We start from the raw sequence: 17125 nt of genomic DNA, 5'->3' as shown, positions 1-17125 counted from the left end.
AGCCTGCTTATATCACTCATCAAATTTCCATTCATTTATCGGAGTTTACTAATCCTTTAAAAGCACAATACAATATTCTTGTGTACATGTGGTTATTTTTGGTCAATAACCAATTTACATTTCCACATTCTAGTGCAGTGATGCCCAACCAGTGGCTCATGAGCAACATATTGCTCCCCAACCCCTTGGATGTTGCTCCCAGTGGCCTCTCACTGCTTTGAATTCCAGGATTGGAGGCAAGTTTTAGTTGCATAAAACCCAGGTGTATTTCCAAAGGTCTAAAGTAGGATTTCAGTCCAAATAGGGGCTAAAAAATAGCCAACCACATCCCTTATTTTGAACCCCCCCAGGAACTTGTGTTGCTCCCCAACTATTATAAATTAGAATGTGGCTCATGGGTAAACAAGGTTGGGGACCCCTGTTCTAGTGGAAATGTAAATAAAAACACAAATTTGATTGAATATAAGGAAAGGTCAAATCTGTTAGAGATTAAATGTATTCCCAGGAATGCAGTAGAGCTGTGGCTTATATAGGAATACATTCCAAATATGTTCAAAATCAGCATTAACACTGATCACTTATAATTACCCATCATCAGTTGTAATGGAAGCTTGACCGTGAGAACCACAGTCACTGCTTGGACCAGACACTCGCGCCCACGCAACATACCACCAACCAGCTTGCAGCAGGACAGGCTCATCGAACATCATTGCATATTTTTCCCTAAAAAAATTAAAGCACATACAATGTTATACCTAAGGATACACAACTGTGTTATTAGGTCCTAGGTCTACAAAGTTACACTGTATATAACTACTGTGTGTATAAATACTTGTATGGACTTAGAAACATTGCAACCCCAATAACTAGGCCTCCCACCAGAAATGTACCACTTAACACAGACATTTCCTCTAGCCAGTAGTGCAGGGGGCTGTTGCCACTTTAGGCCCTCTCCTCAATGAGTGCTGATACAGAGTATGAGCAGTTGAAGTCAGGTCTACATTGGCTTCAGCTATATACCCTCCTATTAGCAGATTGCAGAGAAGAGGACTGGTAGCAGCGTGAGATGGTGCCAGCCCCACTGCACAAACTGTTTAACAGGTCCAAAGTGATAAGTTTCAGGAGGGGAGAGAGAAGCATTTAGTGCTAAGGGTTTTGTTGTTCTTTAAGGGAAGAAGCTGTTTTTCTGTGTGTGGAAAGAAAATCCAAAATGGTCCCTGCTGCCTCCCATCGAGCAATTAATCTACTTCACATATTGAGGTTGCCATCATTTTTCATGTGTTGAAAGGATTTACAGATAAAAATGTGTGCTAAAAAGATTCACTAAGCAAAAAGCTTACAAACAGTAATTTAGGATTTAAATTGATATTACTTTCCATGAAACATTTATACAAGCACAAGAGAGTTTGTATGGACACAAGTCATTCACCTGGCAGCACAATCATATGCAAGTACATCCGTTTCAGCAAGAAGGTCTCCATCTGTTTCATGATCTCCTCCGTCAGGCCCCAACTCAAATAACTATTTAAAAAAACATTTTTTTTTAAAAACAGTCACAGGATTCATAGCAATCAATGATCTATACTGTAGATTAATTGCATGGTCTTAAAACTTCACATCAAAGCTTTGAAATCCAGGTCAGAGGTATTTTATCACATTTTTTAAATTTACTATGTTTTTATTTGGTTTTATCCGTCAAAAAGCTCAATTAATAATTTAACAGAGCATTGATGTAAAGCAAGACTGGGAAAAAAAAAGCAAGACAATGTCTCCAGAAATAAAAATCCAAAATCAGTAACAGTAAAGAACAAAAATATAAAAGATACAGACTGTAAGAATATTTCACCTAACAATTCAGTCATTTGGTCTCAGTGTTGACATACACAGTATACAATATACATATATTCCTACTCTTTGGATGCTTTATATAGTATCCAAACAACCTATATATTGTTGAATGTCTCCATGGTATCATCTATCCAAGATCTTAATTGTTTATTCAACATTATACATTGAATTTTATCTATGACTTTTGTATATGAAAGGGTGTTCTTTCTCCAACTGCCCGCTACATGTATTTTGGTAGCCATACAGATATTCTGGATTAATCTTTGATCTGGATTCTTGAATCCTTTTAGTGTTATTCCCAGTTTGTTGTTTTGTTGTGATAGTGGAATGCAGAAGACGGTAAAGTTGATTTGCTATTACATAGTTCCAATACCACTGGGCATGTCCACCAAATGTAGCCACATTATTGCAATCATAATGTTAGATAAAATGGTCTATTAGAAAGATACAATCAGCATACCAACAGAGGCAACTTGGTTCTCAATGGCCCAAAAAGGAGGTTTATTAAAAGAAAAACACAAACAAAAACTATCTGGAAATAAAATACCTTTATCTTTGCTGTGTATTCCCCTCTGCCACCAAACAGGCCAAGCCCTCCAAGTAAAATGTCTGTATCGGCAAAAAAGCGAATAGCTTCAACGGAGTGGGCAGAGTAGCCCCAGCCTCCTCCATGACCTAAAATGGAAAAGATTAAGAAAGGGGTATTTGAAGCAAGAAGTCCACAAAGAAGCTTTAAATTGTGCCATTTTTAAAATGCAATGAATCTAAATTCTTACTTTCAAATCGATTTACAACACTATAATCCTCTTTGGAATACACCCTCATCACAGACTGAGTCTCCTCTTCAATGCTTGAAACTCCCATTTTTAAATCCTGCATTGAAGCCAATGTGTCAAGGCAACCTTAAATAAAAATGGAAACGGATTAACGAATTTAAAACAATATAAAATTAAATACATTTGTTCCTGTAAAATAGTTCTAAACATGCAACGCATGGTGAGCTGAGAAAGGTTATTAATTGCTATTCATCCGAGATAATTCTTACTTTACAAGCTACTGGATGTTTTTAATGTAAATATGAAATTATTTCAGGAATTAATAAAATACATGCAGAGGTCCGAACAGCAGCCTTCACTCAACTATTAAACATTTTAAATAATGATCTTAGGCCATGAAGCTGTAATGACTTCTAGTATCAATGATAATCGCAATGCTTTAGGAGCTTCAAACTATTTTAATTAGGTAAAAAGTTACATTAACATTCTGACAAAAACTAGCAAAATAATCATGCAGAATTTCAAAAACACATATGTCCCTAATGGAGATACATTTTCCGAGTGAATGAGCAGATATTATTTTGTAAACTGTGGCATACCACCACTTATCTCACCTAGAATATGCAAAGCTGCATGCGATCGAGTTGTTACAGCTTTCTGTCCTGTAGGCAGTGCAAGTTCCGGGCTAAGAATGCTGCACCGAAGCTGCATGTCTGGAGCTGAAGGGAGCCTGGAGTCAGCTATCACTGCATTGTAACACCATAATTCTTTAGTGCTGCCCTGAAACCTAAAACAAGAGAATCAACTGCTACCACAGTACTGTATTGAACAAAAGGGAATACACTGTATTAACACACAAACTAACCATTATATTTACAAAAAAGCACATATACACTGGCTTTAACAATTGGATCATTCAGTCTTTAAATACTAGCATTATATCAGTAGGAGATTTGTTTAAAGGAAAACTATTCCCCCAAAATGAATATTTGAGCAAGAGATAGTTTATATCAAATTAAGTGGCATATTAAAAAATCTTATCAAACTGGAATATATATTTAAGTAAATCTTGCCCTTTTACATCTTTTGCCTTGACCCACCATTTGGTGATGGTCTGTGTGCTGCCTCAGAGATCACCTGACCAGAAATACTGCAACTCTAACAGTAATAGGAAGAAGTGTGGAAGCAAAAGACAGAATTCTGTCTGTTAATTGGCTCATGTGACCTAAAGTATAAACTGTGCACTGAATCCTACGATCCCAGGGGGCGGCTAATGTTTTTTAAAATGGCAATTTTCTATTTATGATTACCAATGGCACAGACTATGAAAAAAGTATATTATTATGAACATGGTCGGGGTTTGCAGCAAAAGGGTTTCCTTCCCCTTTAATCCCTCCTTCCCTGCCAGGATTTTAAAAGATGCAGAAAGAGAAGAACTGTTAAACAGCTGGATTTCAGCATAGAAAATGGTATTTATTCATACTTTTTGAAGAAACGGGTAACTGTGATGGATATTTTAGGGGTTTCTGTGTTTTGTGGGCCTCTTTATCAAATTTTGGTTTGGAAGCCGGAGTTCCCCTTTAAGGAGAGTGTCATTTCAGACTTCCACAATTAGCAGCATTAGCACGACTAGAGAAAGAGTAACTGTGGCCATACACTGGTCAGCCCTTAGAGGTGCTTCACTGATGAGAAAAAAAGTGTAGAATGAGCCATTCATGGGGCTGGATAAAATGTATTGTTCCACCACCTGAATTTCATGACAGAATGTTGAGCAGTACAGTTAAAATCAACCAAATTGCCTGACCAAATCTTATAATATATAGCCAGTTTAACTAGAAATACTTAAAACAGGCACAGAACAAGGCAACTAGAGATGTTCATTCAGCTGTACCGTAAACATTGTCTCAAGTCAGACAATGACCAGTGTAATCAGAATTACTACAACTTTAATATTTTACATTTAAACACACGGGAACTAGGTAGCTTTGGGAAGACTGCAATGTGAGATGTGGAAAAAGTTTTAGAATTATGAAAAACAAGTCCAATATATAGGAATATTAAGGGTACATTTCAATAAAGAGGCACATTGCTTTAAATGTTCCTGTAATAGGAATGTCAAATGAAATATGTGAAGTGGGTATATAAATTCTGGCAACTTTACAATGCACGAGGATTCTACTTTTATTTACGGTCACCTACATTGTCTATGCTCTATATGTAGCTATATATAAATATATCTATATATAAATATATTCTAAATAAACCACACTTGCGGAATTTACAGCTGAAAAATGCTAAGAGTTCCAGCTGAGGTTTTTTTTTTAGTTTGCATATGTTTCTTCTAAACTACAGGTATAGTGGCTTCTTGTTCTGGGAGTGCAAGTATTTCTTGCGGTTGTGGGAAATACCATTAAGGTGACTATTAAAAGAAGATTCACCTCCAAATGACATCATGAACTGGATCCAAACAAACACCAAAACCTTGCAAATCCTCTTGCTCAGAGTCATTAAAGGTTGCACAACTTCCATCAACTTTGTTAATAAGAAGACATTTAAATGGAGGTGGTTCTGTCATATAGGCTGGGACTAAACCTGCAAAGAAAAGAAATATTATTTCTCATCTAAAGATAAACATCATGTCAACGCAGCATTTCTAGACTTCCAAATCATACACTTTAATGGCCTGGCAAAGTCAATTAAGGGATACAGGAATGAACATCAATCAAGTCTAGACAAATTGCAAAGGAAGCCGCTTATTGGGTAACACAAGTTATAACTTGAAACTGAAATTGGCCTATCATCATGTGTCTGATGATTTTCTTATAAGAAGAAATCCTTTCGTTAGAGAATTCAGTATTCAGTCTGTTCATATCTGAATAAGCAAATTTGGATTTGGCATTCAGCCACTTCCTTTGTGCAGCTTTTTTTTGATTTGACCAAACCATGTTCCATTTTTCTACCACTCACTCTCCAGCAGAAAACAGGTATTAATTCAAAAGATGTAGGTTAACAGCCATAGATGGATGGGCAGTCCTGGCAATAAGGAGGCTGCCAAAGCAAAAGTCTGAGGAATTAAAACACTGCTAATAAGCTGGTGCAATGTCAGAAATGTCTGATTTTGTGCCCATATATGGCAATATATATATATTATATATTCATTTTAGCATGAGCTGCAGCTTTGGGTTTCAAGAACAAAGACTATCTTTTATCATATAGAGAATATACTTCTCTAAAAGTCCTACAATAATTTGTTTCATTTAGATGGCCCCTATGGCTGGATTTGAACATAATTCTATAGCAGGACAAAACACTCCTCGCAATTTAGTGGAATGTGTGAAATTGTAGACAATTCCAGATTATCAGCCACAGGGCCAAGAATATGTAGGGCAGCAAACATGTTTACCCACATCTCATTCTAACAGACCTTCATGCTGGAATTTCAGGAGTATCTAAAAGAGCAGTAAAATATTTGGCCCAGATCCTGCTCTAAACTGTCTTCAGGCTGAGCCCCTGCCCTGCTCCAAAACTTCCCTTTGTATAAAATTAGCTTTCCATGTCTTCCACTATAGTTAATGTCAATGTTCCAGCACAGGTAGACTGACAATCCTCTTGTCCACCTACATATAAATAACTCCTGAATCCTTTGTTTCAGGAGTTGTTTGGCAGGAAGGGGTCCTTTCAAGAGTTTTATATCGCACAGTAAATCCAAAAAATGTACAGTGCTAAGAATCTAATGCGGAGTTAATCATATCTATATGGTATCAGTTGGTATGTTAAAACTGAGAAATGTTATTTTATTTTCTGAAAAATATTTACTCATTTTGAATTTGATGGCAGCAACATGTTTCAGCAACTGTTTGTGAAATGAGGAGCCCAATTGCTATAGCTTTGAAAATTAAATGTTACACCATTTTAAAATAGATATTAGAAGTCAAGTTTGAGTTACATGGCCTGCATAAAATAGCTTGGCCAGAGGCATGTGCCTTTTTAGGACCATGGTACTCCAAAGTGCCCTAAAGTTCTAATGTCCTATCTGATATCCTACTCTTTCTAATATGGCTTAAAATCTAGGACATTACTCCCTTTATATTCAGGCACACATTAAACTTTTTCAAACATTTTTATCATTATATATTCTTAATAGTTAAATAAATTAATGAAACTTGCAAGTAAATTTTTAGAAAAGAAAAAAAGGATAGGAAAAAAGTGTGTATGTGTAGCATGGTTGGAAAAAACATAAATCATAGATGGAAAGTATATCCCTCCCAGAATCCTCTATGAGGCACCATAGAGGGCTGTAAACATGATGGTCTGATCAGCAGTGAGGGATGATTAGCTTCACCTCAAGTTAAAAGGTGTGGCTAAAGTAAGGCTGCTCTATGCCTTGTTCTGAGAGAGAAAGGTGAGCAACTAAAGCTGTGTTGGAGAACTCACTCATAACATACGCAACAGGGTGTTTGGTTGTTGTAGTTGGTACATTTGGATTTATTCACAAGGAGGCAAGTTCCCTGGCAGCAAGAACTGGCTACAAGCGGTGGCCCTAAAGTGCTTGGGAATAAGCTGCACCTGCTTCAGAGAGAAAGTACAGGGAATCTCCAAAAGGCCTGTGACTGAAAATTTAATTTGCTTGTTAGATTTAACTTGCCCACATGGGACTGTATGTCCTTTGGGAAAGACACTCTTCTTCATCAGCAAGGCTGTCACTATTTTGCTTTGAGTCCTCAGATGTTATGAACTTGTTCCTTGTTTAAGCTGCTGGGTTAAATAAATTTGCATGCAAAGCTCAGCTGGAAACCAGGTGTACTTACTGTCTCTTATCTGTGTGAAAGAGCTGCTGCTACTACCTAAACAGTAATTCTTGCACAATATTATATATAGTAACTTGCCTATTATTTGCCGGCTTGCAAATATTTCAGAAGTAGCAAGAACATGGGAGTTAATTAGAGCTTCATCTATCCTCAAAAAGGTCTGATCTCCACTTGCTCCAACCCAGGTTGCTTTTCGCCCATATTTGGAACCAATGTTGGGCATGGGTGCTGGCTTAGCATTCCAGTAGGGAACATCCAAAATGGGTCTTCCAAGTTGCCCTTTCTGAAATAAACAAAGAACTTTCAACAAGACAATGCTTTTCTTAATCATGTGCTTAACATATTTTAGTCCTGAAGGTAATTTACTTTATATATAACAGAAATGTAAACAGGTGAAAACATAGTTATTTCTTTCCTCTAAGGGCAGAGACCCATGTGGAGATTTGGGGAGATTAGTCGTCCAGCGACAAATCGGCTCTTCTTTGGACAACTAATCCCCCGGCTAGAATTTAAATCGCTGGCAGGAGGCACTCGGAGTGCGGATGACTTTGGGGAGATCAGTCACCCGAAGAGGCAATTTGTTGCGAATCTCCACAAGTGTCTCTGCCCTAACACTTTTTCCTAATTTCTTAGTTCTATGGAAGGCTTAATAGCTCTGTATTGCCACTAAAAGCATTGTAGTGCACCCATTCTTTCCCAACAGACTAGTATTCATGGTATGAAGGAGCAGAAAAGAAATTTAAAGTATGCTGGTATAGTTGCTGCAGGAACAACTGCTTAAATTGGACCACTGCATGTAAAAAATTATTATATACAATTATGTTAATAGAATCAATAGTATAGAAACAACAATCATAAAAAGGGTTAGTATGCATTGAAGCACCCTTAGATAACCCCCCCCCCAATATTTTTGCCATAGATGATAAAGAAGGTGAAGAACAAATTTGAAAATGGGCTACACAAGTTTTACAGTAAAAAGGAATACTTGCACTTTTATATACAGTAATAAATTTTTCACTAGACGTGAGAGCATAAAAATAACCTAAAACTTGAACTTGAATTGAACTTGAATGGGGGTCTCCAGTATTGGTACTCACCACATAAAGGAAGAGGCCAAGGTGCACAGCCCCGAGCCCTCAGCACGGGAGCAGATAAACTGAAAATACTTTGGAGCAGGCACCCAAATGATGGCAATCTTACTCCAGGCAGTTGAATTATAGTAAGACAGTTTATTGTGTCTGTATCGTGTGAAGATTGCTTTCATTTGAGGGCCTGCTCCAACATATTTTGATACGATAAATCTTTAAACAAATGTAAAAGTATAATTCTCGCTTATATTGCAAATATATAATATGTATATTTGTCTAATTTCCACTTACAGAGAAACTTCCAAAAGTGAACACTTGTCCATCCATTAACAGAACAGCAGTGTGATTGCTGCCAGCTGTCACTTGAGTACTGGGGCCTGGCAGTGCCTGGATCAGCGTCGGACAGCCCCTGAAGGAGAAACGAGCAAGTTAGAAATCCAGCTCTATATTTTGATAAAGGAGGAAAAAGTCAATTATCAGTGTACAGAATAGTTTAAAAACTGATTAATAAATGGTTAACTCTAATTGCGGATTGATTGCTACAGGCAACATCACCAGTAATGTTTTACTCCCCTTTTACACAGCATGATCAATAGGCCCCCTAATGTTTATGCACATTTCATCACTACACAACTGTTTCAAAGCAATTTATAATAAAATCTTATGTAAATAATTAAGGTGGAAACAAAAATTAAAATAAAATGCACTGTTGCTCAGGCACTTTAGGATCTGATCAGCATGTTGTAGGTTCAAATGATGGGAACTATTCATTTTGTTTATTTACCTTAGATCATGTTCATAAAAGAAGCTATTTTTTCAACCTCAGCTATCATTAAAACAAAATACAGAAACCACATTCAAAGCAGACCATAAAGTGATACTGACACTACAAATTTCGTTTCAAAATATTAATCTGCATCAAAGGTTACCTGCTGATTCTGCTTTTGTAATTAATTGTTACTTGAAGTTCCTAAACCTGACTGTCCTTTCTCAACCTGTCAGTTTCTAATGCTATCAGACTGCTGCTGCACAAATTTGGCAGCCCATTCATAGAGGAACATGGGGGGTAAGAAAGCTAATGTAAAAGCATCGGGCAAATACTTTTATGGCAAAATTATAAATAGAATATAAAGTCAATGGTATGATAGATATAAAAAGGTTATATTCTGGTGTCAGCATCTCTTTAAAAAAAAAAAAAAACGAAAAAACTTTCTGCTACATTGGTATATAAACACTGCTAGGATAATCAGTAAACCTTATTGGACAAATAACACAAATATTAGGGTATGTAGTACTTGCAAGTGGTGCCCATCTCTGCAAAATAGCTATATCTGAAGAGGGCAGCCTCATGGAGCAGGCAGCAGAGAAGAGTCCTCTAAACAGTGATGCCAACATCACAGCGCTCAGCTCCAGTATGAAGAGCCGGTGCTATATCATATAATGCCACTTTTCTTGATATTACAGAAGAGGTAATAATGCACGACATTTCACTGATGCTATAATAGATTATATATGTTAAAAAAAACTTGTTCATAGATCGGAATATAGTCCAGAGTGAAAGCAGCCCAGGAAAATTACAGCTCATAAATTTAAGCATGTTACATTCCTCTATACAGCGAATGCTTTACTAAAACCATGAACAATCAAAATTGGTACTGTACCTAGAAAGTAGAACAGTTTCCATGAAATAACTAAAACAACTAAATATTTTACCTTAAAAAACTTTACTACTCAACTGCTGCAGTCTATATAGGCCTGTCAAAAAGGGCCAAGTGCTGGAATATAGCCCCCAACTCCAAAGGGCACTCAATTCAAAAATTCAAAGATATATTTCCAGTCAATTCTCAAAGTTAAAAAATCACTTTTTATTCATCATAAATATTAAAAAAAAAAGTAGGCATACAGACCAACCAATAATTCCGCCCTACGCGTTTCGCACCCACAGGCACTTATTCATAGGCATTACTGTTGTTACATTTGGTCACAAAATTTATACCTCAGGAAATCCCTGCTATATAGCGCGTATATAGTTTCAGAGATATGGGATGGTGGGAGGAGACCCACATCTCTGCAGATATGAGAAAATCTCTGAAACTATATACGCGCTATATAGACGATTTACTGTGCGTGTGGAAAGGGGGTGAAAGGAGTTTCATGACCTTTGTACACAAGTTAAACCAGAATGAATTGAATCTGAAGTTCACAAGTGAATATAGGCCAAAAACAATTGAATTTCTGGATGTAAAACTAATTGTGGTGGATGAAGGAATACAGACTACTATCTTTAGAAAGCCATGTAGTGGGAATACACTTCTGCATGCCACTTCCTGCCACCCGAAAAATTTGGTGGGTGGGATACCCGTGGGCCAGTTCCTCCGGCTTCGGAGGAACTGCTCCACAGACAGGACATTCCAGGAACAAGCAGAGGATATGAAGGAGAGATTTCTAGATCGAGGGTATGGGCGAAAAGTTGTGGATAGGGCCTATCAGAGAGCGAGACAAACAGAAATGAGGAATTTATTGAGTGTGAATCCAATGGGTGGAAAAAAGAAAAGAGCAAAACAGGGGCTATCAGAAAAGGTCCCATTTGTAACTAGGTATAGTAAACAGTTCTATATGGTGTTAGATATAGTTAAGAAATATATCCCGATTTTATATGCGGATGATGATTTTCATAAAATACTAAAAGGAGGAGTTAATAGCATACCAAGGCGGTCTCATACATTGAGGGACCATTTATCACCAAGTATGTACAGAGAAACTAATAGGGAAGACCAAGGTAATAAGAACTTTCTGAAGGTGGAAGGGAGCCACAAGTGTGGTAGTCGTAGATGTATAACTTGTCAACATATGAAAATTTCAAAAGAATTGAAACACTAGTTTCAAAATAAGAGATTATATAAATTGCAATACATCCACAGTGGTTTACTTGATAACATGTTTGAAATGTCAGAAACAATATGTGGGTTGCACAAGCAGAACGCTAAAAGAGCGAATACGGGAACATCTGAGTCAAATAAAAAATCCAAAAACAATTGAAAAAAGTAATATAACGAGACACTTCTCAAGATGCAATGGGAGTGATCTAGCATATTTTTCTGTACAGGGAATAGAAAAAGTAAGATTGGGTAGTAGAGGGGGTAATCTAGCAGGGTTGTTAGCAAAAAGGGAACTTTTTTGGATTTTTTATTTGCACACTCGGTTACCACTTGGGTTAAACTACGAGTTTGATGTAAAATGCTTTACGTAAATTATAATGTGACCAGCTATGTCTAAAATGAGGTGGATGTATAGAAGTATATGGGGCAGTTAAGAGAATGTGATATATACTGATAATAATATTAGGAGGAAAATACAATGTAATGGGGCAGTAATTGCAATTTAAATACGTGTTTAAATGTGGGTATCCTAATAAAATGTTTGTGAGATGAAACAGAGTATAGGCAGAAAAACATTGCTAATAGGACCAATTTGATATTTATGTTGCTTTAAGAAAAGAGATGTGAGGTGGCAACACGTGATTGGTTTTAACGTTTGGGGAGGGATTTCCTGAGGTATAAATTTTGTGACCAAATGTAACAACAGTAATGCCTATGAATAAGTGCCTGTGGGTGCGAAACGCGTAGGGCGGAATTATCGGTTGGTCTGTATGCCTACTTTTTTTTTTTAATATTTATGATGAATAAAAAGTGATTTTTTAACTTTGAAATATTTTACCTTGCCCTGGCATTATTACTTCTGAAAGCTACTGTAGATGGTAGACATGACAAGTTATGAAAGCTTGATTAGTTAACACATGTTTTACTACTTACCTACAGCTGACATCACCATGGCCCAGCTGTCCATGTTGTCCATATCCAAATGTATACACATCACCATTTTCCATTAAAATGACTAAAATTAAAAAACGTTAGAATTCTTTAAAATTGGTACTAGCAGTAGTAAACAGTAAGCAATTATATAACCATAACATTAGAATAGACTTTGCTCAGGCATTTTTCATTAATACTGCCCGTACACAGCTAAAGAAAAACTATACCTTCAGAATGAGTTCTAAACAAACAGCTAATTTAGGTTACCTATAAATGAATCTTACCAAATTGACTTACACATATACTTACGAGTAAATATGTTCTTTTAGATCTTTTCCCCTGAGACAATATTTTGTGTTATTTTATTATAACACACGTAACAGTAACAGGGAGAAATTAGTGTGTTAAAGACAGAGCTCTATCCATACACTGGCTGATCTATCCTAGCAAGTATGTGCAAACCATAATCAGGAATCATAGGGACTCAATGCTGAAATTTAACTGCGACCCACCTAAACCTCATACCACTCAATCTCACTGTTGTGTCATTTGGGGCTCCCTCTGCCACAGGACCCCTGTAACCTCCTGTGTGTGCCCACTGTGTGTGAGCATGGTGTCTCATGCGAGTTAGTAGGTGGAATTTAGTATATGAATAAGAATTTGTTTTTTTTATAAGGGATTATCCAATGGCTAAAATAATGAATAAAAAGGATTTGATTGTTGGGCTGCAGACACCGTTCAGGTCAGAATGAAGGGGAAAAAGTCAATTTTAACAATTACAAGACAAAGGAAGCCTATTTCACTTGGGGTGCCAAAGTGTTTTTTTTTTCCTTACCTTTTCCCCAGCATATCTAGTGCAGAACCATATTTCACATGCACAGTAAAAAGAAAGTAAAGTTTTACTGTACTGCATATGTGCATATGTCAATGTTAGGACGAACTGATGTAAATGTTTCCTTCAAATAAAATACCTAACAAAACACTGCAATTTTTGGATTACTGTATGGTACATGTGGCATTTTAACGGATATGGAGCTGGCTCTCAGTGGAAATCAAAGTGGGCAAAACACCTCTGCAGCTTCTCACTGCTACCTATTCAACAAGTGGAAACACTATGGGGCAAATTTACTTACCTCCTAAGTTGCGCCAGCATTGACTTCGCCAGGCGTAGATTCGCCAGGGCTGCGCAAATTCATGAAAATCCAAAGTTGCGCACAAGTTACCGATCGTTTGCAAAGTTGCGCTAGCGATGTTACGAACTGTGGTTTGAAGTTATGCTACCGATCGGAAATTTGCATACGGCGTGCAGTTAAAAGTAAAATGGCCGTATTTGCAGCAGAAAACACATTACACTACACAAGGCCAGGGAACCTTAATAAATGTTTTATAATGCCCTACACATGTGCCCACAGTATAGTTTAGGTGTCATATGTTATCAAATGGAGGGGGGAAGGAAAAGGAAAGGAAAATTTCGCTCTTTTTCAGCCTATCACCCTTAAAAATGTAAAAGACGCCAGTGTTTTTTGGGACTTAGTAAAATGTAAACTTTTTTTTGGAGCAATCCCTATCTACTCTATTGCACTTCGACTGGTCTGAGGTGGCGAAGTAAAGTCCGGCGCAAGAGGTAACGTTCACGAAAATCCGCAACTTAGTGAATTAGTGTAGTTCCGTCCCTTCGCCAGAGCACAACTTCGTCTGGCGTAAGGGAGCGAAGTAGCGATACAGTAGGTCCATTAGCAAAATTACGTCACGCTGGCAAATTTTTGCTAGCGTTAGCCACTTCGCCCTTTAGTAAATTTGCCCCTATGACTCTGGAGGACAGGAGCAGGGATACCAAAGCAAGAGATTCTGCTAGCATTAAAGAGAAAATATACCCCACTTTTTGACATGAGTGCATTCAGTAGGTCTTTGCATTCAGTAGGGCTGAATGCTTGAAAGTTATCTGAAAGTTGCCCGTAAGCAGAATTTACTAGATCTTTTCTTAAACGTGAACTAAAGCTTAACTAAAGAAGAAGGCTAGAAATGTTATACAGTATATTTTGTGCTTCTGTACCAGCCCAAGCCAACCACAGCCCTTTAGCAGTACAGATTTGTGCCTCCAAAGATGCCCCTGTAGCTACTCATCTTTTTTCTGCTGCACATGCTCTGTGCTGCTGTCCGTTACAGAGTTTAGGGACCAACTCAAAGTATACAGTACACATAGAATATAAATGTCACAGTATAATAACCAATTAGTAATTAATACCTATAATTACTACATGGCAGCACAGAAACCAGTGCAACTAGCATTGGTTTAGCCTTGTAGCATCAGCTTCTATTAAAGGCGAACCTCGTTTTCTGCTTGATAATTTGCAACAAACCCTAAGCTTAGCTCAGCTGCTCAGAGCCCACTGAGCATGTGAAATTCTGAATTTTGTTTATCCACTTAATATTTGTTATTTAGATCAGCATAGAACAGGGGTCAACAACCTTTGCTTTCCACTAAAGAAAAATTGTCTGGAGCCGCAAAACATAACACAGCTTATATACTTTTAAAAGTTTTAACCCTTTTTTAATTTTAACTGTTACAACAACAACAACAGAATACAACAGACAGAGATGCAGTGTGCATTTGTAGGCCTACTTTGAAATACATTAAACACTGAACAGCCCTATTAAATGGTAGTGTTTTCATCTGTTTAATGCAGATAAGAACCATGATGAATCATCTTGCTGTGGCTTAGTCTTGCCTGTCACTTCTATACATCCCTCACACCTGCTGGCAGCTCCCTGTGCGATCGCTGTAAGCTAACAGTTAGTAGTCGCACACTCAAGAAGCCGCCAGCAAGTGTGAGGGCTGTATAGATTACGTGACAGGTAAAGCTGCAAGACCGAAACCGCAGCAAGCAGGTTGAAGAACCGCATGATGCTCCGGAGCCGTGGGTTGCCTCCCCCTGGCATAGAAGATTCCACTAAACCGGGTGTGAAAAACACAAAAAAGATTATGAAATCTGACCAAATTTATGTATTGGATATGGTGGAGATTTTAATGTGATATTTTCCAGACCTATAAAAAAACATTTATAATTTTCCTTCAGTAATGTCTTTCACTGAATTTAGGATTTATTCTGATTATGAAATTTGTCTTTGGAGTAAAGAAAAAGGAGCAGTTATCTGTCGTAATAAATTAGGTTAGCCAGTGGTAGTGGAAATGAAGTGCTCAGGAAGGAAAACATTAGTAAATTTAATAAAAGGAAACAAGCCCACATGGTATCTACCAGTGAAATCACTCTTAGTTGCCATGAGTGTTTTTTTCCGAATGCCCATTCAGCTGCTACCAGCTTGGATTTCAAGCGGATTGCAGGTGGGGCAGACAGATCCAGCTAGGTGTACTGGAGGCAATATCTAAATGGTACAAAAAAATATATGCATACTGAAATGTTGCATCTTTTGAGGGATATTGCCTATAAAAAGCCTTTACTTTCTTGATGATGTATTGTCATGATGAACTAGAGGGTGTTAATTATAATAAAATATCAAAGTCACTGTTCTTTGTCTGTGATATTGCCATTCCCTACCGTGCCAGCAACAATGATTGTAGCTACCCACCCCCTGCCTTTCAGATCGTTCAACAATTCCCTGAAGTCCCACTCATCCTACCTACCTTATTGGACAGATACAGCACTTTCCTGTTTTGTTAGATTTAGTTTTTCACTGCACTGTATTTTAGTATTAATTTATACTGCCACTCGAAGGAAAACAAAACAGAAAAAAAAAGGGGGGAGGCGGGGAATTTCTTACGCACCCCCCAGGGGTTATAACCACTAACCTTTTACACTATGCCCACATCTTTTAAAAAATTAACTGGCCTGGCATCCTTTACCATAGAATGTGTAGTTAATATTTTTATCAGTTAAAGGGAATAGCTGAAATGAAAGAAAGCAGACCCTTATTATGTGGAAATATTTGTTCTTATGTTTCATTTATCTTTTTGTGAAGTGAATAACTTGAGAACAAAGATGTTAATATAGTCCCTAGAGTAGGTTCCAAATCATTAATGACACTGTGAAAAAGTTTACACTTTTAACTCCAACATCTGTATGCTATTGTTGTATAAAATATATAGTTAAGGTTGAATACCTGAGTGGTGGAAGCCACAGCTAACTTGGACAGCCCGCAGTTCACAGTCAAATCGTACAGTTCCGGGAGGGTATGTTGTGATTTTGCTTGCATCTTTCTCATTTTGTTCTCTGCTCTCGTCTGCAAGCAACATACAAATATGATTAACTTTTACGCCATTGGTGCACATTTCCACAGCATGAAGGTGTTCAGAAAAGGCACTGAGGAACAATTAAGGATAGAGACGTAGCACAAACTGGTAACAACCAAAGTACAATTGATTAACTTACAATCATCTTGAGATTACGGAAAGTATTTTCAACAGAAAACAGAATTCACTAGTTTTCCTTGGAAATAAGCATTTACCAAAAGATAGCTTTGAAAACGCTACAGTAAAAAAATGTCTTTAGATTGCTTATGCCCATGATTACCTACATGAAAGGTGTTCTGCACTTCCAGAACAGAACAAAAACATTTAAATAAACCTAATCTCATCCTACGTTTTATTTCTTCTGCTGAGAGCAGTGGGCTTTGGGTTTGAGCTACACAACACTGCAGGTTCACATGTTACACTACTTTACAAAACAATACAAGAAAAGTATTAAAACATATTTTTGGGGTTGAGAAGATGGCTCTACAGCAGAATGGAGGTTCATTCTCAGCAGGGCAAACAGTAGAAACATTGCAGTAACTTA

At 37.4% G+C, this 17125-nt stretch overlaps 1 protein-coding gene across 24 annotated transcripts in view; it reads right to left on the bottom strand.

Moving 5' to 3' along the window:
- mycbp2.S (MYC binding protein 2, E3 ubiquitin protein ligase S homeolog) overlaps positions 1-17125 on the bottom strand; it is a 142950-nt gene that overhangs the window by 78844 nt on the left and 46981 nt on the right. For all 24 annotated transcript variants that reach the window (XM_041584309.1, XM_041584318.1, XM_041584313.1 and 21 more), the window contains 10 exons: positions 16452-16571; positions 12333-12414; positions 8812-8929; positions 7511-7715; positions 5063-5216; positions 3239-3411; positions 2625-2750; positions 2396-2523; positions 1430-1521; positions 589-723 (listed from right to left, as the gene is read on the bottom strand). In XM_041584309.1, coding sequence (XP_041440243.1) covers positions 589-723; positions 1430-1521; positions 2396-2523; positions 2625-2750; positions 3239-3411; positions 5063-5216; positions 7511-7715; positions 8812-8929; positions 12333-12414; positions 16452-16571 — 1333 coding nt within the window. The remainder of the gene's footprint in view (positions 1-588; positions 724-1429; positions 1522-2395; positions 2524-2624; positions 2751-3238; positions 3412-5062; positions 5217-7510; positions 7716-8811; positions 8930-12332; positions 12415-16451; positions 16572-17125) is intronic.

Source organism: Xenopus laevis, chromosome 2S (assembly GCF_017654675.1).
Source record: "Xenopus laevis strain J_2021 chromosome 2S, Xenopus_laevis_v10.1, whole genome shotgun sequence".
In the NCBI taxonomy this organism is placed as follows: domain Eukaryota; kingdom Metazoa; phylum Chordata; class Amphibia; order Anura; family Pipidae; genus Xenopus; species Xenopus laevis.
This window is presented reverse-complemented; position numbering and strand designations above follow the sequence as displayed.